The sequence below is a fragment of the Corythoichthys intestinalis genome, chromosome 6, assembly GCF_030265065.1.
Source record: "Corythoichthys intestinalis isolate RoL2023-P3 chromosome 6, ASM3026506v1, whole genome shotgun sequence".
NCBI classification, from domain to species: Eukaryota; Metazoa; Chordata; class Actinopteri; order Syngnathiformes; family Syngnathidae; genus Corythoichthys; species Corythoichthys intestinalis.
In genome coordinates this window covers 43395920-43418309 of record NC_080400.1, presented here as the reverse complement: position 1 = coordinate 43418309, position 22390 = coordinate 43395920, and the positions used below count along the sequence as shown (strand labels likewise).

At 39.4% G+C, this 22390-nt stretch overlaps 1 protein-coding gene across 2 annotated transcripts in view; it reads left to right on the top strand.

The window, feature by feature from the left end:
- The window catches only part of zgc:153039 (uncharacterized protein LOC767698 homolog), an 81788-nt gene that overhangs the window by 33063 nt on the left and 26335 nt on the right, over positions 1 to 22390 (top strand). For both annotated transcript variants that reach the window (XM_057838002.1, XM_057838001.1), the window contains one exon: positions 14743 to 14867. In XM_057838002.1, coding sequence (XP_057693985.1) covers positions 14743 to 14867 — 125 coding nt within the window. The remainder of the gene's footprint in view (positions 1 to 14742; positions 14868 to 22390) is intronic.

Here is a 22390-nt window from a genome sequence, read left to right as displayed (position 1 = left end):
TTTGTCAGTGTTGTCCCATGAAAAGATATACTTAAATATCTGCAGAAATACGAGGGGTGTACTCACTTTTGTGATACACTGTAGTATTAGGCAAGGCAAGGCAAGGCAAATTTATTTATATAGCACAATTCAACACAAGGCAATTCAAAGTGCTTTACATCACATGAAGACCATAAAAATCACATTTAAATAAACACAACGTAAAAACCAAGACAAATGATCGCATTTAATCACAGAATAAAAATAAATTGTTGCTGATAAAATCATTAATTAAGAAAGATTTGCCAGCTAAAGATCTAATATTTAGCAGAGCCAATTGGAGATGCCAGACTGGATTCACTGGTGAGTTTTGGGAATGACATACTATGCTTAACAGGTTGGCAGAGTTGATTGAACGTTTTTTATTTCTCACCAGCCTAGCCCTTTTTTTGTTGTTTATCACCACTGGGATTGTTGAGCATACATACTGTACTCCATAAGGCCCCGGCTTTTGCTGGGACAGAACAGTCTTTGTAATGTTGTCACAGCCTGGACCCGGTGCACATTAGAAGAATGAAAAGCCGTAGCGACTTCTGTGTCAACGAAACATCCTGCCACCCATTTCTACTTTAAACGTTAGCGTTATTTAGCGTGTACTCACTTTTGTGATACACTGTATTTCAGTACTTATCGAATAGTGGGGCACGGGCCTCCAGGGGGACGCAGAGCGATGATGGGCATGGCGCAAGTGACATCGGGGAACATACTTTTTTGCTGTACTAGAGTAAAGCTAAATTGCACATCGACTCAGTGGGTGGCAGTTGCGCTCTCATTTACAGAGTGTGCACAGTATTTTTGAACTAAACAAGAGCACACAGCAAAGAGTGATGGAGATATGAAGAGGTATGACGAGGAAATATAACAAAGCTTATGTCGCGTTTGGATTTTGGCTTTGACTTTTAGTACAGTGGGAGACGAGGAAAGACCAGTCTGTTTCCTGTGTCTAAAAATGTTTGCAGCGGACAGCAGGGAACCAAATCAATTTAGATGTCATTTAAAGACATTAGACCCCAATCACATTGATAAGCCGCTTGATTTTTTTCTTCAGCGAAAGCGTGCCGAATATTGCAAAAAGTCATCCTATTTTGTCAATGTTAGTAACTAGCGAGCACTGTTAGCATTATATTAGGTAACATACCAAGTTGCTCAGTGCAAAATAACCCCACACCATAGCAAAGGAACTGATACTGCCTGCAGCAAAAATAATTACTGGCTTGACGGGAAAAGTAAACGAATTAATCAGCAAAATCAGCTTATAATTTGCAGTCCTTCTGCATACAGTAGTATGGCTGTATCGTGGAGATGATCTCATTCTCTGACATCACAGCTGCCCTCTTCTTCAACACGAGACTCTAGCTGGAAATCAGTCATTTTCATGGCACGGGATTCAATAAGTTGAATAAATACATAGATCGCTTCCACACACATCCAAGCGGTCCATTTCATTCAGGAGCATAAAATACAGCGTGTAATATGAAATAAACATGCTTTCTGGTGTCATTTTCTCTTTAGGTCTTTTCTGATACAAACAAAACAATGTTAATAATTAAACTTTATTGTAAGTTGAGCTATGTTACGGTGGTATGAAAAAGTATCTGAATGTTTTGGAATTTCTCACATTTCTGCATAAAATCACCATCAACCGTGATCTGATCTTTGTCAAAATCACACAGATGAAAAAACTGTGTCTGCTTTAACTAACATCCTACCCAAACATTTACAGGTTTTCATATTTTAATGAAGATAGTATGCAAACAATGACAGAAGGGGTGAAAATAAGTAAGTGAACCATCACGTTTAATATTTTGTGGCCCCCCCCTTTGGCAGCAATAACTTCAACCAGACGCTTCCTGTAGCTGCAGATCAGTCTGACACATCGATCAGAACTAATCTTGGCCCATTCTTCTCAGCAAAACTGCTGTAGTTCATTCAGATTCCTGGGATGTCTGGCATGAATCACTGTCTTTAGGTCCTGCCACAGCATCTCAATGGGATTCAAGTCTGGACTTTGACTTGGCCACTCCAGACCGTGTATTTTGTTCTTCTGAAACCGTTCTGAACTTGATTTACTGTGTTTTTGGATCAATGTCTTGTTCCAGCATCTATCCTCTTTTTAGCTTCAACTGTTTGAAAGACGGCCTCAGGTTTTCCTATAAAACATCCTTATAAACTTTTGAATTCATTCTTCCATTAATGATTGCAAATTGTCCAGGCCCTGAGGTAGGTAAAAAGCCCCAAAACATGATGCTCCCTCCATCATGCTTCTAGCCTGGTACTCCAGACTCACCGCTGTTCCAGCTATTGAGTCTGGCCACCATTAAGCGGATAAAATTTCCAGGGCGGAGCAAGCCACAGCAAACAGACAGCGGAGTGGACCAATCAGCGACGGGCGGGACGAGGGACTTGCGCACGGACGTAAACATACGAGGAGAGCGGAGTTTATTCAACATGGCTAGCGCAAGACAGACTGTTGTCAATGACTTGTGTCAATGTGTTTTTGGTAATTTAAAACTGATTTTACCGTGGATTGGAACATATTCTCGGCTCTCCTGTTCGCCATCTGTGTTGTTGTGGAGTTGTTGTGTCGACTTTGGTTTCCTCAGTCCACAAAATATTTTGCCAAAACTTCTGTGGAATGTCCAAGTGCCTTTTTTGAAACATTAAACGAGCAACAATGTTTTTTTTTTTTTTTTTTTAATAGAAAGCAGTGACTTCCTCCGTGAAGTCCTCCGCAATTTTTGGTCATAGTTTTACATATAGTTGATGTGTGCACAGAGATATTGGACTTTGCCAGTGATTTCTGCAGGTCTTTAGCAGAGATTTTAGGGTTCTTTTTTTACCTCTCTGAGTATTCTGCGCTGAACTCTCGGTGTCATCTTTGGTGGATGGTCACTCCTTGGGAGAGAAGCAGCAGTGCCAAACGCTCCATTTGTAGACAACTTCTCGGACTGTCGATTGATGAACATCCGGACTTTTAGAGGTGGTTTTGTATCATTTCCCAGCTTTATATACAGTAAATCAACAATCCTTGATCGCAGGTCTTCAAACAGCTCTTTTGACCGAGCAATGATGCACATCAGACAGTGCTTCTCATCAAGACAATTCTTACCTGGTGTGTGTTTTATAGTGGGCATGGCAGCTTTAAACCACTCATCAGTGATCAGGCAGACAACTTAGTTAAATTGTTTGGTAAAAATTGGTTTCAATTGCTATTTAAGGCCATGTCCACACGTTGCAGATTATTTGGCAAAAAGAATATATTTTTCTACGGTTTGGCCTATTATCCACACGCACATGCATTTTTAAACCAGGGTTCTTAAGAACGACGGGGAAAGTAAAGAAGTGCAAATTCTACGTTTGTGGCGCCATCATGTGGACACTGATAACTCAAGATTTAACTGTGAAAACGTCACTGAATGCAACAAACTTGGTCCTCACGTCACACACGAAACCTCTAAACTATACAAAACCTATAAATGTTTGAGTGCTTTTAGTTAAAGCAGACACTATTTTTACATCTGTGTGATTTTGACAAAGATCACATTTGATGGGGATTTTATGCAGAAATGTGAGAAATTCCAAAAGGTTCAGATACTCTTTCATACCACTGTACTTTTTTTGTTAATATTAAAAAGGAAACAATATTATACTGAGGTGTACTTATAATAATAAACATGATTTTATAGACAAATGATACTGTTTACAAAGGCAGCAGAGAGCTGGGGGGGGGGGGCACAAAACGTTTACGTCTTCCTGGGGGGCATAACAGAAAATAACTGAGAAGCACTGTACTATTTCAAGTATATTTGATCAATCTGCACATGTCAAAATGATTTTTTTCTGACCAAAAGTGTTATGCCTAAGTGTCCTTGAAAACAGTGTCTCCGATTAGAATGTAAATTTAATTAATTTTGTTAAAGAAATTTTATGCATTTAAATTTAGCAAGTGCTATGAGTAAAACCCCACCCAAAAAAAGCCTTTGGCTTAAGCAACAACATCTGAAGGGCAGGAAGTAAGATCATATATGTAAGTACATGTGTCAGGATAGATATACGCTGAAGCCACCTGAAAATATTTGGACTAATTGAGGCTTATGGGAGACATTATCATGCAAAAAAAAAACCACAGTCAAATGCTACCAAAATGACAATTCAAAAGGAACGGAGCTACAGAATAACTCTACAGAGTATGCATTTTTCCTGGTAGACTGAAAAAGAGGTACCAGATAGCAATCACACCAAATTCAACAACACTTGACAAAGCTGTAGTGGGAGCTTGTGTAATGCATCACAAGAATAAGAATGCAAATCGTTTGTGATTTCAGTGGCTCATCCAAAGATTTGCATGTATATAATTAAATATGCAACAGACATGTGCCGATTAGCGGTTTCATGGTGTACCGTGGTATGAAAATGCCAAGGTTTCAAAACCGCAAACATTTTCCGTCATACCATCCCAAGGGTATTAGCTATGTTTTATGTTATTGTTTATAGCTGTAAGGTTAAACCCTCCCCCACCGGTTGTTGCTCAGTGTCAGTGAGTCAGCTGTGCTACACGATGGCTGGAGGAGGTGAAACCCCTGAACTTTTTCCCCCATCGAAGAAAACGAAATCGCTGGAAATATTTCAGCAAAAGAAAAGTTACAGACGGCCACGGCTTAGAGGAGGAGGACCAACCAACTCGTAAAACATGTTTGTGAAGGGTGGCTGCCGAGGAGGCAATACCGTCAATATGATTTCGCATTTATACACAATTAAAGGTTAGTAAACACTAATAATGTTGATCTGTGGCTGTGGGTTTAGGCTCACCTAAAGCATTGCATTTATTTTAATTGTATTTATAATATATATATATATATATTTTTTAAATTTTACCTTAACATTAAACTATACTAAACTAATGTTCCAATTTGCTTATATGTTCTGAAAAATAAAAATTCCTGTTCGATGGAAAAAATTATTTTTTTTAACCCCACACATTTTAGAGCTGTAATTGCAATACCGTGATACCGTGATATTTTGGCTTAAGGTTATCATGCCGTCAGAATGTCATACTGGCACATGCCTAATATTAAAGTGCCTGTGACACGAAAAAGCATGTTTATTTCATAATACACGTGGTATTTTATGCTCCTGAATGAAATGGACCACTTGGATGTGTGAAGAAGCGATCGAGATATTTATGATATATTTATACAATTTTTTTTAATCCCACGCTACGAAAATGACAGACTTCTTGCTTCGGTCTTGCATTAAGGAAGAGGGCGCTGTGACATGTACGGGAGAAGGAGTCCTCTTCACTATACAGCCGTACTGTTGTATGAGAAGGACTAAGGATTCAGCTGATTTTGCAGATTAATTTGTTTATTTTTCGCATCACGCCAACCAAACGGCTGCAGAAAAATCTTGCTGTACGAGGGAGTGGCGTGTGAGCCTTTTTTAGGGTTTCAAAAGGTTCCCGTTCACCGGTGGATATTGGCCAAAACAAGCCCTACTACTATGGGACCATGGGACTTACGAGGAAGTGAGTAAACATCGTGTTTTGTATTATGTCAAATACTGGGATAATTTTAATATGTAGGTGCCTTGCATTTTGTGGCTGACATGCTCCCTGTCCCCTCGGCCAATGACCGGCAGCACATCCCCCCGCCGGGAGAGCACTACACTTAGTGCCCTGTTCATGTGCCCGGTGTTCTGTCAAATTTTCCAACCGATCAGATATTGCAACTTTGTGTTAAAAATAGCCGCGAATACAGTGATTACAAAGTAAACACTATAAACTTTCTTTAAGTAAAGGACTACTTACGTTTAATCATGGATGGGCATGTAAAAAGCTCTCCTCATACACGTTTTGTCATGTTAGCTGCATAACAACTGCAGCCGCCGTCCTATGAGTCTCTTGCTGTTAATACTTTGCCGTTTAGTAAAGCATTGTTTTGCCATATTCGTGTTAACCATTTGGCAGCTACACGCTCCTCTGATGTCGGCCGGTTTGTCCGGCAGTCATTGTCCAGCTGCTTCCTCGCAAACGAGCCCTCTGCCCTCAGCAGGGGAACGACGAGCTCTAACTTGTTCGCCGCCGGGCGGGTTGCCGATCGGCGAAGACAATCGACAACCCAGTAATCATGTGAAATGATCCGGGCTAGTTATGTGTGATTTTCCACGTCGAAGACTTTGAAAGTGGTTGTGGTTAGCATGTCGGCTAGCTGTCACGCCTCTTGGTTTGTTTACATTCTCCGAAGGGAAATGACATAAGCCCGACTTAGGTGGCATAAAATATTAATTCGGGAGGTGCGACAGTATAGGTGAAGTCAACAGTTTTGATTATGGAGTAATTTTGCCATGTCGTCCTGAATAGATGTGTTTTTATTATTTCATATTCCATTTAGCACCAGACTGTTATTTGTCATTACTATGTCATTTATTTAGCTATTGGGGAAAAATATTTGGATAAAAAGAATATCCTGTAAAAATATTGGAATAGAGAGACTAAAACAATGACATTTTGCGTCTCTCTTCGTTGCGTTTTCCTCGTTATGAATAATTCCCCCTCAATGGGCTGAATAGTAAAACCGATGAGCCCATTCTCCCGCTGACGTCATCCACCTGTTTGGGACGCTAGAGCCCTATAATGGTAGGCGTGGCTAACCGGCAGATTAAAAGACTAATTTTTCGTCATCTGCGCTTTGCTAAATTGTTGTATATAGTCGAATCGTCTCAAAATATGATACTAATTCACATAATAATGCCATTTAAGACTTTTTTTCTCCTGTTGTACTCAGTATGCTGCTTTAGTTTGCTAGAGATGGGGTGTTTTTGTTATGCATTGTAATTGTTATGTATTAGGTCCAGATGTAGCTACAGCACCTAAAAAAAGATAAAATGTAATGAAATCTATTGGTTGATATAATTTCTTGCACTCGACAGCAAAACCTAAGCACCGAAGCATAACATCAGAATAAATTTCCAACAGCTAGCTGTAATAAATGTAACTAATCGTCTCAAAGATGCTGATATTTTATTTTGCAAGTGGTTAAAAGAAGTCAGTTTTGGTTGAAGCAGAGAATACTAGACAAGGGGAGAGGCTGGTGATAGAGGAATCGAGGAGAAAGCTTTTGGCGTTTAAAGGCCTGACAAAACCATTATTTTTCAAAGAAAGAGGGAGAGGCAGAATGGTTAATCATTACTTGTGCTCTATGTTTCTCTTTCTCTCTTTGTCCCACTCGAGTCCTTTTCGACCAACTCAACTGCCTATGAGTAGATGGGGAGCAATTAGATGGAAATCGTTAGCTCCTCGGAGATCATTGACTCTCATCTTCCCGCTCTATTCCACGACCATTCGAATGATTCACTGATGACATAAGTCTGATTGTAATCTCGCCCCTAACACATTCACATTTCAGGAACGTGAAGAGCTCAGCTAAAATTTTTAGGGTGTTGAAATCTTATATGTATATAACATTATCTGGCTTTGCCAAAAAGGCAAAGACCAGATAATAATGGTATATTGTGACTATACTCATAACACAATATAATAATGCAGAGTATGTAAAAGTGCCTACTTTGAAATGGTCTTGTTGACGAAGTATAATTTACAGGAACATTTTCAAAAAAAATACATTTGAATAATGAACAAAACTTTTGTTTAAAAGCTAAACTGTATATTAATTGAAATGAATTTATGGAAATGAGTATGCATATACAGGTGCACACACATTAGATGTTTGTGAGAAAAAAAAAAAAGTATTTTTTTGTCAGTTTCAGAAAGTGAAATTCATACATTATATTGAATCATTACACATCGAGTGTCGAGTGAGATATTTCCAGCATTTGTTTCTGGTAATTCAGATCATTATGGTTTATGGATCATAAAAACACAAAAGTTAGTGGTGGTGTCACACCCTAATCTGCTAAGAAGACACATCTGCAAAGTTTTAATTTGCCTTTTAAAGCATTGTTAGGTCTGATTCAGAAGACTACAATATCATGGGGAAGACCACTGATTAGACAGATATCCAGAAGACAGTCATTGACACCCTGCACAGGATCTAAGCCGCAAAAGGTCTTTTTTGAAGAAACTGGTTGTTCACCTAGTACTGTATCCAAGTATATTGACAGCATCAGTGGAAGGAAAATGTGTCTCACGAAAAGGTGCACCAGCGACACTGATAACTGGAGCTTTATGAGGGTTGTCAAGCTCAGGACAGAATGGACTGTGGTTGAAGTTGGTGCATCAAGAGCAAATAAATACTAGTTATTGGCTAAAAATGTCACATTCCTTGCATCAAGCCACTTCTGAGCAAGAGATAACATCAGAAGCGTACCTGGGCTAAGGAGAATAAGAGCTAGACTAGTGTTCTATGAACCAAACTGCCCTTTTCATATGAAAGTGAATTTTACATATCCTGAATGGAACCTTCCCCATTAATCTACCCTCACACCGTGGTGATGCAGGTGTCCTATTTAAGTAATTTAACATTGTTTTCACAATATGTTAGTTGTGTCAGGAAGTATATCAGATAGAAAAATGTTACCCCCAAAACAATAAATACTGTACATAACAATATACAGTGGTACTCGTACTTATGACATTAATTGGTTTTAGAAGTAGTCTCATAACCCGAAAATTAGAGATGCGTTTTACAGTGGGGAGAACAAGTATTTGATACACTCACAATGGGAAAACCCATTGGCAGTGTATCAAATACTTGTTCTCCCCACTGTACATGTAAATGCCCTAATCCAGGGGTGTCCAAACTTTTTGCAAAGGGGGCCAGATTTGGTGCGGTAAAAATGTGGGGGGGCCAACCTTGGCTGACGTCCTTTACGTAGAACAATATACAGTATTGAAGCCAATTTTAGCGAGCCATTCAGTGTGACACATTTGCTTTATTATTTTTTAAACTGAATAATTTTAACAATCTTACAACTAGTCTTTGTGGCGTTCTCTTTCGACTCTCGGGCTCATGCGAAATACTGCTGCTGTGAAATTAAACTAGCTTCAAGTTGCTTCAATTTCTCGCTACGTATCTATCCTGTAGTCTTGTACATGTCAGCAAGTCTTGTTTGGTAATATCACCTCATATTGAATTCTATAAAAACAGCGACAGTCTCTTTGCAAATGAGGGAGACACGGTTCTTGCGTATTTTAGTGAAGAAATAGTCCAATTTCCACCTATCCTTGAAGCGTCGGCCGTCACCGTCAACTTTCTTTTTTTTGTTGATTGTCGCCATTTTAGAAAATGGAAGTAATGGGTCACACTGGGTCATGTTGCTTAGCCCTTTAATACCTGCAACATGAAGCAATTATCAGAGAATCCCAAAATTTGAAAAATACGGTCCTAATGAAACCATTTTTTCAAATTTGTAAAAAGAAAAGTCAAAATGAATATGTGTAATAAGCGCTCTAATATCCATAACTCATGCTAAATCATGTTTTTTTTTCCTCATAGAACCTGCAAATGCATGTGTTGACTTGCATCCATTGTTTTTTTTTTTTGCCAAAAAGAAATGTCAAAATTCTAAAGTAGTCTCAAAATCATGAAATATTAGGTGTATCAAATGTGACATTTGGCAATAAAGGGTTAAAGTGCTGCTGCCTTTTAGTGGGTAAATGAGGAGCAGCATTTCGTGTGTAAGCATATGCTGGTTGCAGTACTGCTGACCAATTTATTAAGTCTGAGTAAGGGCCAGACATTTTTGATTTTATGACAGAGGCTGGGGGCCGGGTGAAATCTGACCACGGGCCGCATTTGGCCCCTGGGCCGGACTTTGGACATGTCTGCCCTAATCCGTTCCCAGCACTACTGACACGCAACATTAAATTTTATAATTGGGGTAAAACTGGAATAAAACAAAAGCCAAACACATTTGAATCATTCCGTAGACCCCACCTAACCGTTAATACGTACCTGTATTGGAGTCGATAATAGAACAAAATAAAAAAATATGAATATATCTTATCTTTCGAGTGAGGCAATGTCCTCATTCACAAGATCGATGGTGCTTATCGCCTATCTCATTCATTATTTGCACATAACTAACTGAAAGATGCCACTATTGTGGCCGCGACAGCCGGTTAAACTTTTCCCTCATCGTTGCCTGTCTCAAAAAGAAGTTTTTCGAGTCTCTGCGGGCTCTGCTCGTGAGCAGCACAGACTCAACGGCATCTAGTGGTCCTGGTCTTTCTGCTTGGTCGTCCAGCGCCTGGCATCCCGGGCGACCTACTGGTTGTTCTGCTCGGTCGTCCACTGCCTGGTATCCATTTGGTCGTCTTCTGCCGGCGCACCGGCTTTGCGGCTTGGCTGTTCGTTGCTGTTGAATAGGGTTGCGGGTCTTACCAAATGCACTACTGCCCCCCAGTGGCCAGTTTTATTGCTTTAAAATGCATTTTCAGCTTTGTGCTTTGAAGCTAATTCGAATCAGAACTCAGAGATGCTTTTTTTGGAAAAAAACGTAAAAGACGTATAAATACGTCTTTGGGACACTGAAACAATTAAAAATAGAACATATTTATGCGTTTTTGGGAGTAAATGAGTTAAGTATATCTTTTCATGGGACAACGCTGACAAATGACACTTTGACACAATGAAAAGTTGTCTGTGTGGAGCTTGTATAATAGAGTTAATTTATTTCCCCCCCAAAATAACTCAAAATATAGACATTAATATCTAAACCCCTGGCAACAAAAGTGAGTACACCCCTATGAAAAAACGTACATCCCTAAATGTCCAAATTGAGTACTGCTTGTCATTTTCCCTCCAAAATGTCATGTGACTCATTGCAGGAGTGCTGTCAGCATTGCTGTAGAGATTGGGGGGGGGGGGGGGGTATTTGTACTCCACACCTGGTCGCAACCACACATGCTTGAGACCATCGGAACCAAACAAATTAATCTTCGTCTCATCAGACCATAGGACATGTTTCCAGTAATCCATGTGCTATGTTGATATGTCTTCAGCAAACTGTTTGCCGGCTTTCTTGTGTACCGTCTTCAGAAGAGGCTTCCTCCTGGGGTGACAGCCATGCACACCAATTTGATGTAGAGTATGGCGTATGGTTTGTTCCATAACAGGCTGACCCCCCACCTCTTCAATCTCTGCAGCAATGCTGACAGCACTCCTGTAACAAGTCACATGACATTTTGGAGGGAAAATGACAAGCAGTACTCAATTCGGAGATTTAGGGATGTACGTAGTTCCCATGCGATGTACTCACTTTTGTTGCCAGGGGTTTAGATATTAATGGCTATATATTGAGTTATTTTGAGGGGAAAATAAATGAACTCAATTATATAAGCTGCACACAGACTACTTTTCATTTGTTAAAGTGTAATTTTGTCAGTTTTGTCCCATGAAAATATATACCATAATTTTCGGACTATAAGCCGCTACTTTTTTCCTTCATTTTGAATCATGCGGCTTATAGTCCAGTGCAGCTTATTTGTTGATTTATTTGGGTTAAGAGGTAGCACTTCATTTGACAGTGGCGTCATAAGATCGTCATAATTATGACATGACACGATCATGGGCATCACTGAATGCTTATGACAGATGTCATTAGGCGTCATCCAGCAAATTATGTCACTAACTCCATTTATGTCCAGCTCGGATCTTCATCATTCAAAAGGGTTAGGATAGTTTGCCAGATGACATTAAATGACATGTGTTATAAGCCTTCATTAATACCATGACAGTGTCATGTCATAATTATGATTATCTTATCTTGTCTCTGTAAAATAAAGTGTTACCAAATACCATAACTAGCAATTAATGAAACAACTGGAACAGTAACTAATAAATAATTAACACAGAACATGAATTTTTATTGTTATTTACATCTGTAGCGCTGCAATGCATGCTAGGAGGCAGGTTGGAAGGCAACAGTGTTGACAGCAGGTGGCAGCAGAGGTTGACTGTCTCCCCCTTGGGAGCAGTGATAGCCAAATGAAGCAATGAAGCTTTTCAGCCAATTGGTTCAAAGCTTCATGGTGGTTCATTTAGTCTTATGACAGTCCTATGATGCCGCTGTCAAATCAAATGTTACTGGTTGATATCTTTTCAAGTAAATATCCCATAATACAATAAGGATAGCCGTGGCTTATAGTCCAGTGCGGCCTATGTATGAACAAATATCATTTTGGTGTCAAATATGGTGGGTTGCTGCTATAGACCCTACTCACCTACGTCACAAAATGGGCGTGTCGCTGTTTCCGGTCGCCATATTGTACCTCTTTTTCAGACCTATTCTCATTGTTTTCTATTAGTCGAGCAAGTTATAGAGCAATTCATGGAAGCCCCGGTGTTATCTGACGCTGTAAACTCATTGGATCCGTTGCATAAAAGGCGTTACGTGGAAAAGCTTCAGTTTATCCATTCGCCAGATCCGTATTTGATGCCTAAATCGATGTTTTTCGACCCGCTGGCTTCGCCTGACATCTGATACCCACACAAAATCAGCCTATTCTCACGAAAGTTTGAAAAACTTTAAGAGCTTGGAGGCTTATAAATGCTACGTTGCTGGTTAGGTGAAACACGTCCTCGTACACGAAAATTCGGCAGGAATCTTGTGCTCGGAAGGTGAGTTACGAAATTTTCAATTGAAAATCTTTTGTTCTTGCTAACATCCACTGTCAAGTCTAATGTATTTCATGTCATTTGTCAATGGAGCTAGGGCTTTTAATGTTTATATGGTTTAGCGATAGCACTAACTACATACATACGTGTATGTTGTCGGCGATTAGCCTAGCAATGATCTTAATTGTGGTTGTCAGCCCGAAACCCTCTAAATATATATTAAATGCATCTTACCAGATATAAAATGACTACTACATAATCTGTGGTAGTCGTTTGGAGCCCAGTTGTCTCGTCGAATTGCAGCAGTCAATCGCGGCCTCCTCTTCGTGTCTCTCGGAATACGGTAAAAATTCAAGTCTCTCCGTCTATCTTCTCTGTTTTTGCAACCGACCGCCACACACGACTTCACCATTTTGAGTATTAATGTTGACGAGCAGTAAAACGTGCAATAATAGGAAGAATTTACGAAGCGCTAATGCATTTCTATGGCGAGTATGCGGACATCATGGCGCGGGGGCGTGGCTGTGACGTCACGTGAGTAGGGTCTATAGTCAGGTGCGCCTTTATAGTGCGAAAATTACGGTACTTAAATATCTGCAGAAATGCGAGGGGTGTACTCACTTTTGTGAAACACTGTATCTTTTACAGTATTGTATAGTATTTTTGCCTCTCATAACCGGATTTTTTTTTTCTTAACAAGAGGCAATATTTAGTTTAAACGTGCCGTAACCTGAATATAACGTTTGTAGAGACGTTCGTAAGTAAAGGTACCAATGTGTAGTGTAACAAACATTTTTATAAGTACGATTGCATTGTATCAGGCAATGCACCCTTTGATGTACTGTACATTTGAGTTGAAAATATTTGACATAGCTATGACAATGCCCTTGATTACAATGACATACTGTTTAAACTTGAACATTAGTGATCTATCAGTTTTGATATAAGCCATTGTAATTCCCATCAGTTTGTTGTTTAATTCTATTTCTGTTCCTAGCTGCTGATACTCTAAATATAAATGTAGAAAGATTGAAGTAAGGTGCTGTACAAATGAAAGACATCAACTTCTGACAAGTTTTAAAATGTTTTCTATTATAGGATTCACCATTAAAAATCTGTTTGATGTCAGATGACTAGCTATCCTGAAAAAGAATCTTCATGCACCGTATATATATTATTACTTTCTTTCCACTGCTCATTGTGACTCACATAAGAACTAGGGCGTACAATATGTACAATGCAAAATAGAAAAATAAATGGAATATTCCCTCATACACATATGTAGCTTCTCTGAGGATGATGATTCCAGAGCTCTCATTTTCTTAACTGCCTCAGGATGTACGTTACAGTGGAATTTTGTTAAAAAAAAAAAAAAGAGGATGTTGAATATTATTTCAAAGGTACCTGTTGTTTAAGAATTGGTCACAGTTACATCACTCTGTTTCATGGTCTGAATACGAAGCAAGAAAGGATTGATCTGTAGATGCCATCTGTTCCATCTGTAGCATCATCCTGCCAAAGACTGGGTCATGCGCTTTATGTAAAATAAAGTAATTGGTAATTTTACCACAAGAATTTGACAGAGGAATTCTTTTGTGTACTGGTAACTCAAAAGTAGAATTTGGAGAGCAAGAACAATGCGGAATGAGTTATTGAACAATATTTGTTAATCTATGGACGCCTATTCGCCCAATACGTCACAAAAATGTTTGATTCAGAATGAATGAATTAGAAAAACAGCTATCTGCTGTGTGTTGATTCTGTATGGTACTCTACAAAAGTAATTGTTTTTATTCACATACACTGCAGGGTTCTCAACTCTCACGCAATTAGTGTGTTTCTCATCCATTTTAAGCCATTCTAACGCCCTACACCACACCTTAGAACTCTGACGTCCAAAAATATAACCTGACCAATGAGACCATTGTCATAAGGTAGAAATAAAATTAGGTTGCCAGATCTTATTGTTAGGTAATTTTAAGAGTTAATACATACATAGTTGCAACAATATTTATGTTTTTATAAAAAAGGTTTTGAAATGAAGTATTTTTTTCTGACTTATATTTGTGAGGTTATATTCACACTTTAAAATATTTCCTTAATTTATTTCTCTCCTCTTTTTTTGTAGTTGGTTCTGTTTTCCGGGAAGCTCAACACCATTGCCAGTATTGTAACCATTTTCTTTCTCCTGGTTTATGCTGCGGTGGACTTGGCATGCCTCGCTTTGGAATGGGCCTCTGCACCCAATTTCAGGTACAACAACCTTCCAAATACGCATGCAGCTAGAGTGTTATTTCCTACCTCCTCCAAATATATGCAGTCGTACAATATATCTTACCTGCTACATCCTCAATGAGGTCACATGTTGATAGTAAAGGCAATACATAAAACTCTATAAGATGTATTATTTCGTAGCCCATTTTCCCTTTTCCTTCCTAATCATACTCCTTGTTCCTGTTCCCTCTTCTCTGCGGGTATGATTGTTTATGTGTGAAAGGGGTGCTAGTATTCCAGCTGGATGGTACTATGGCAACTGTGTACTAATTAAAAGACATAAACCTGGTCCCTGCTTATGGCCCCATATTGGAAAGGGACCAGCCATAAAACTGTTTGTGTTTGAGGGTGTGAGGAGTGAATTGGTTGCTCAAGTACCTGGGATTGGAAATGCTAAGAGATTTAAATTTACAATGTTTGTGTTTTGGCGTGCAGCTTGTATTCCTTGGACACTAGCAATGATCCTGATTTATAAAAGCTCCCTAAAGCTGTGTTCACACATGAGGACGGAGTCAGTGTGTCTTTAGCTCAATGATTACATTGTGACACTGGTGGCATTTGGTATTTGAATCACTTTTTATGAGTCATTTCATATTTCTGTTTGCTGCTGCTGCAGTTGCCACTATCTGTCATTACAGATGTGCATCTCCAAACGTAGTAACTGGGACTGCTTTCCTAAAGTCATACCTTGCAGGATTAAAACCTTCCTTGGGCTGAGAGATACATTCTAAACATGATAGGTGCAACTACTTTTAATTTGTCACACTGGAGAGAAGCTGTTTAGGCACAGTGCATCACTCCCTTGTTATGACATATCACCTCCGGTATTGCATTTTGTATTATGGATTCCCCTGCAGTAAAAGCTGGATATTAGTCTTGAAATTTATGAGAATACTTGGAGCCTCCCAAGCACGTATAACTTGAGTGCAGTTATATTCAAAATCCTAAAACAGACAGTGTAGGTAAAAATTAAAGCCTCTAAAAACAACAAAAAGGTTGAGGTTTTGAACTTGAAGCTATTTTCAGAAAAATGTGAGAAAAATACATTTATTATTCTACATTTTCAATTTGAAATAGCTCTCATACAAAGATTTATAAATGTACTTAGATTAACATGGAAATAAAAAATCTAAATGTGGAAAGTTTGCAAACTTCACAGTGGTACCTTGATTTGTATTTCTCCAGCTGCACAGGCTCGGAAAAAATATTTTCATGTTTTGATTAACGAAGGAAATGAGTAAAATCCCAAGAGTCCATTTTAATATCTGCACCTCCAAAACATCACAGAAGAATTTGTTTTGTTTTTAAATACAGTAAAATATCAATGTATAGTTAAATATAATTAGTAAACTACAGTAAAACATAATAAAAGATCATTTAAAGTACTGGTTTCATTCGGTGTAATTAAGCATAAAGTCACATGAACATAACGATGATTTGTGTGTTTATGTATAACAACTGAGAAAGTCTTGAGCTGTAGTTCCATGTTGAGATCAGTGTTAGCATCTCCTTCATGCTCCTGGAGAGGGTTTTCATTTTATATTTGTATTTAGCTTCTTTAGTAAATATCTCAAAGTGCCCTTTTTTCTTCCTCGCAAATGGAACAGTAGTTTATAATTTAATTTATATATTTAACTGGATTGATGATCCAAAATATTTTCACCTGTACATTTAGAGTGGAATAAACATAAGATATAATTACCCTAATTCCGGGACTATCGATTGCACCGGACTATAAACCGCACTGTCCAAATTTAACAAACTTTAACAAAAAATCCATATGAACACAGCACCTCACTGCAAGACTATATTTGACTGATCAAAACTTTCTCATCAACACGCCTGATTGTGTTGTCCTCATTCATAAGCAGCAGCTAGTCACTTGTGTGAGCTAGACACTAGAAGTCTAACAAGTGTGTTCTCTGAGGCAGTCTGACCTAAAAAAAAAACAAAAAAAAAAAACAAAAAAAACACACGGCATCTACAAAGAAGAAAAAATGGAAATCCACTTTACCGTGCCTTCTAATCTTGAAGTGGACAAAGTCGTCAAAAATCCCCACCCTAGCATAGCATCTGATAAACTCAGGGCTAACGGCTATCAGTGCTAGACCTACAATGTCTGCTGTTTGATATCATGGTGTGGGAATCAGTCCTCTTTAAATCAAAACACAGAATCCTCAGTGTTAGCCGTAAACTGTTCTTCTGTAAATGGATCAAGAATTGGACAGTTTTCCTGGGCAATAAAGTCTGATAAGGTCCTCTGAATGTTTGTTGAAAACCGCTAATCGACCACCATGGCATACTCTTGTCGTAGCAAACAGTGGATATCCATCCCTTTAAACTCGTTCTTTTGTAGCGGCATACAGCATCGGATGTAGTCCTATTCATCTATACAATCTAAAGAAAAGAGTTTTTGATGAAGTCTGATGAAGCTTTTGTCAAGCGTTGTCGGTGTTAGTGTAGCTGCCAAGACCGATGGCATGAAACCCCCCCCAGCCACTTCAACCTAGGTTGTGGGGCCAGATTAAGCATGGTTCAGAAGACCTCTTATGACGAAAAAAATGAATGGATCCAGGTTTACTTTGCCCACATGCGGGTTTGCATGGCCCCCCCTGTAGAGCCAGGCCTGGAGGTGGGGCTCGAAGGCGAGCATCTGGTGGCTGGGCCTCCACCCTACGGGGTAGTCCGGGCACAGTCCGAAAAGGCAACGTGGGCCCCGCTTCCCATAGACTCACCACCTATGGGAGGGGCCAAAGGGGTCTTGTGCATAGGCAGGACCCTTGGCGGTCAGACCCCCAGCTACAGAAATATTCTTTACTTTTTTTATTTATGGAAATCATGCCTTTTTTACTTCTAGCACAGACTGGACTTAAAGACTGTGGCAAAACTTTTCCGACTGCCGATCTTCCAGTCGGCCGAGGGACCTGGAGTCCCCACAGCTGATAATGTGGGTTGCCTGCTAGCCGCACTGTTTTTTTTCCCTTCTTTACCCCCTTTTAGACTCTGCTTCTTTCATAGCTTCCCTCATTGTGCCAGGCTCTCTCCCACGTCTCTTTCCAAGCGAAAAGAATTAAAAGCCATTTAGCACCGTCTCTCCCTGGAGAGCTGCTCTCTAATTAGCATAACTAATTTACCAGAAATATTTCCCTTTCCCTTAAATTTGGCATTGTGTAGGGGTGGTTTTGAAATTATGATGTAGCGGAAAAGATGTCCACTTGTTAAGTATGTCTGTGTGCAAGGGTGTGTCTGCTGAGGCAATATAGAATTGCAATTTAGAGACTGGCTTTGTGTGAAGTCATGCTGGAGGTTTTTTTATTTTTTATTTTTTATGACGATCATCGATGTGTGAGTAAAGCTGCCTCACAGAAGTGAGTGCATGTGTGTCTCTCATTGTGTGCGTATGTGTGTGTGTTTCTGGTGTTATCTATGAATGTGATGAGGCCCCTGTATGGGCTACAGCTTTATCAGTAGTGGTTCCAGCAATGCAGTCTATTCCTTAAGGCTAGCAGGACTGCATCAGCACACACAAGTGCACACAGAAGCACATCCTGTAATGTAGCACATACATGCAGCATTACTTCTTCACTGGAAGGATTTTAGGCAAAACTGAACTTATTTTTCCTTGTGATTTGAAGTTGGTAAAATGTTTGTTTGTTTTTTAAATTATTATTAATTATTTATTTATTTTTAATTCAAAACCTCTACTTATCGCCTTTTTTCCTCCTTCAACTTTTTTTCCTGTTCATACAGTGACCTTGAGTGCCCTGACAAGCACCTATCAATAAACTACTTTCCACCAACCAAGTGACATCAACCGTCCAATTGTTCTGAAACTACTTTGATTATCTCCGATGCCATTTACCTTGAGAAACCCTTCAGAAAGAAAATATTATTTGTCTTGGCCTTCATTCAATGCATTCAATTGCATTAAAACACAGACGACTCACTAAACATAAATACAGTGGGAGGAAAAAGTCTGTTTCTGCAAAAACTGGTCCTAAAATTGGGTCTGTGCTTCATTTAACTCACTGGTCTGCCAATACTACAGTGCCTTGCAAAAGTATTCGGCCCCCTTGAATCTTGCAACCTTTCGCCACATTTCAGGCTTCAAACATAAAGATATGAAATTTAATTTTTTTGTCAAGAATCAACAACAAGTGGGACACAATTGTGAAGTGGAACAACATTTATTGGATAATTTAAACTTTTTTAACAAATAAAAAAACTGAAAAGTGGGGCGTGCAATATTATTCGGCCCCTTTACTTTCAGTGCAGCAAACTCACTCCAGAAGTTCAGTGAGGATCTCTGAATGATCCAATGTTGTCCTAAATGACCGATGATGATAAATAGAAACCACCTGTGTGTAATCAAGTCTCCGTATAAATGCACCTGCTCTGTGATAGTCTCAGGGTTCTGTTTAAAGTGCAGAGAGCATTATGAAAACCAAGGAACACACCAGGCAGGTCCGAGATACTGTTGTGGAGAAGTTTAAAGCCGGATTTGGATACAAAAAGATTTCCCAAGCTTTAAACATCTCAAGGAGCACTGTGCAAGCCATCATATTGAAATGGAAGGAGCATCAGACCACTGCAAATCTACCAAGACCCGGCCGTCCTTCCAAACTTTCTTCTCAAACAAGGAGAAAACTGATCAGAGATGCAGCCAAGAGGCCCATGATCACTCTGGATGAACTGCAGAGATCTACAGCTGAATTGGGAGAGTCTGTCCATAGGACAACAATTGATTTGTACACTGCACAAATCTGGCCTTTATGGAAGAGTGGCAAGAAGAAAGCCATTTCTCAAAGATATCCATAAAAAGTCTGGTTTAAAGTTTGCCACAAGCCACCTGGGAGACACACCAAACATGTGGAAGAAGGTGCTCTGGTCAGATGAAACCAAAATTGAACTTTTTGGCCACAATGCAAAACGATATGCTTGGCGTAAAAGCAACACAGCTCATCACCCTGAACACACCATCCCCACTGTCAAACATGGTGGTGGCAGCATCATGGTTTGGGCCTGCTTTTCTTCAGCAGGGACAGGGAAGACGGTTAAAATTGACGGGAAGATGGATGCAGCCAAATACAGGAACATTCTTGAAGAAAACCTGTTGGTATCTGCACAAGACCTGAGACTGGGACGGAGATTTATCTTCCAACAGGACAATGATCCAAAACATAAAGCCAAATCTACAATGGAATGGTTCAAAAATAAACGTATCCAGGTGTTAGAATGGCCAAGTCAAAGTCCAGACCTGAATCCAATCGAGAATCTGTGGAAAGAGCTGAAGACTGCTGTTCACAAACACTCTCCATCCAACCTCACTGAGCTCGAGCTGTTTTGCAAGGAAGAATGGGCAAGAATGTCAGTCTCTCGATGTGCAAAACTGATAGAAACATACCCCAAGCGACTTGCAGCTGTAATTGGAGCAAAAGGTGGCACTACAAAGTATTAACGCAAGGGGGCCGAATAATATTGCACGCCCCACTTTTCAGTTTTTTATTTGTTAAAAAAGTTTAAATTATCCAATAAATTTTGTTCCACTTCACGATTGTGTCCCACTTGTTGTTGATTCTTGACAAAAAATTTAAATTATATATCTTTATGTTTGAAGCCTGAAATGTGGCGAAAGGTTGCAAGGTTCAAGGGGGCCGAATACTTTTGCAAGGCACTGTATATTTTGAGCCAAGTTAATTTTTTTTTACATCATCGAAAGTTATTATGTGCAACTGAGTATGTCCCTAAAACCTCAAGGATTAGTAAATACACACTTTCTTAGCTGTTGTTTTCCGAAATTTCCAGGTTCGCGGTGAATGAGTAACAGGCACACTTTTGCAAAATAGACAATGTTTATTGATTAGAAAATGCAGAATAAATAAATTTATTGATTACAATCCCAAAAGAGCAAGCAAACAAGTATCAACAAATGTCAACGATGACGCTAGATTTGAGTTTGTCAACCCCAGAATCCATGCGTTACCGTTGCAGCAAAACGAAATGTCCCTTAGCAATGAAAATCGCTTACCGTGACAAATGAGTGGGGAGCCAACACACTCTGGTAAGGCGGCGAAGGAACAAAGCCAGGCGATCCGTACGTGACCCGCTGGCGGACTTCACGGGTCGCCCGGAAATGTCCGGTTTTTGTAGGGACGCGCCCCGCGGAGGCGGAGAGGGCAACCTCCGCCCACGGGCGGCGCGGCCCTGCCCAATGACAAACAGTAAAGCTACTTTTGGTTCAGCCCCCTTGAAAAGCTTTTCACATGGGACAAATGAGCTGTGCTGCAACAGATGCAACAAATGGTAAATATTATGGGTGCAAAACAAGTTATCTCGTGAGATTCCCTTCTCAAAGCAAGTTATCTCGTGAGATTCCCTACTCAAGCGCGTCTCCTAACTATGGGAACAAGGTGAAAAACAATAGAAGTTGTTCACAGCCATAAAAACAATAGAAGTTGTTACAATCTATGTCACAGAAGAAATCATACATCACAAAAGCATAATGTAATATTTTCCCCCATCAGCTGTGTTGACAGTGCCTTTTGCAAAAATGTCTTTTTTTCTGACACTAATTTCTGGGTGAATGATTGACATACATATTGGACCAACTGGGTAGTTCAATTTACGAGGCAAACCAGTCACATGACGGCTTTGCGTTGCCACAACAACTTGGCAATCAATATATGACCTCATATCCAGTGAAACGGTGCTTTTATCATAGAAAGTAAACATTTTTTACACCTCCTAAAAACCACCGAAATGCAAAAACTGCTTTTGACACGGTTATAAATATAACACTAATGGCAGGCTGATCAAACACAATAAATTGTCCCTCGGTATGACTGTGTGTGCGAATGGTTGTTCGTCTCCTTGTGCCCTGCACTGTGCTGGCAACCGTTTCAGGGTGTACCCCACATACTGCCCATAATTAGCTGGGATTGGCTTCAGCTCCCCCGTGACCCTCGTGAGGATAAGCGGCTCAGAAAATGAATGAATGAAAGGTTTCACACATGCATTAGGCTACTGTGTTACACTGGAACAAGGCATAAATGAGAAACTGATTTCCATTCAAAATTGTATTTTTTCACTGATTTACAAAATTTCATCTAAAACTTCATCTAATTTTTATTTTCCCTCATTTCCTCAAATCTAAAAGCAAAACCTCAATTTTAACTATTCAAGAACACCGGATATACTTTAAAATTGAAGACAATGTAAACATTGAGTTTTTTTTTTTTTCAAATAATAAATATATAAGTAACACACAATATCAAAAAATAAGTACAAATGACTTAAATTATGCAGAGTGAAATGGAATATAGTGGGTCAAATAAGTATTTAGTGAACCACTAATTGTGCAAGTTCTCCCACTTGAAAATATGAGAGAGGCCTGTAATTGTCAACATGGGTAAACCACAATTGGTGGTTGAGTAAATACTTATTTGCCCCACTCTATATTTTGAAGACAAAGCAAACATTAACTTTTTTTTAATCATAAAGAA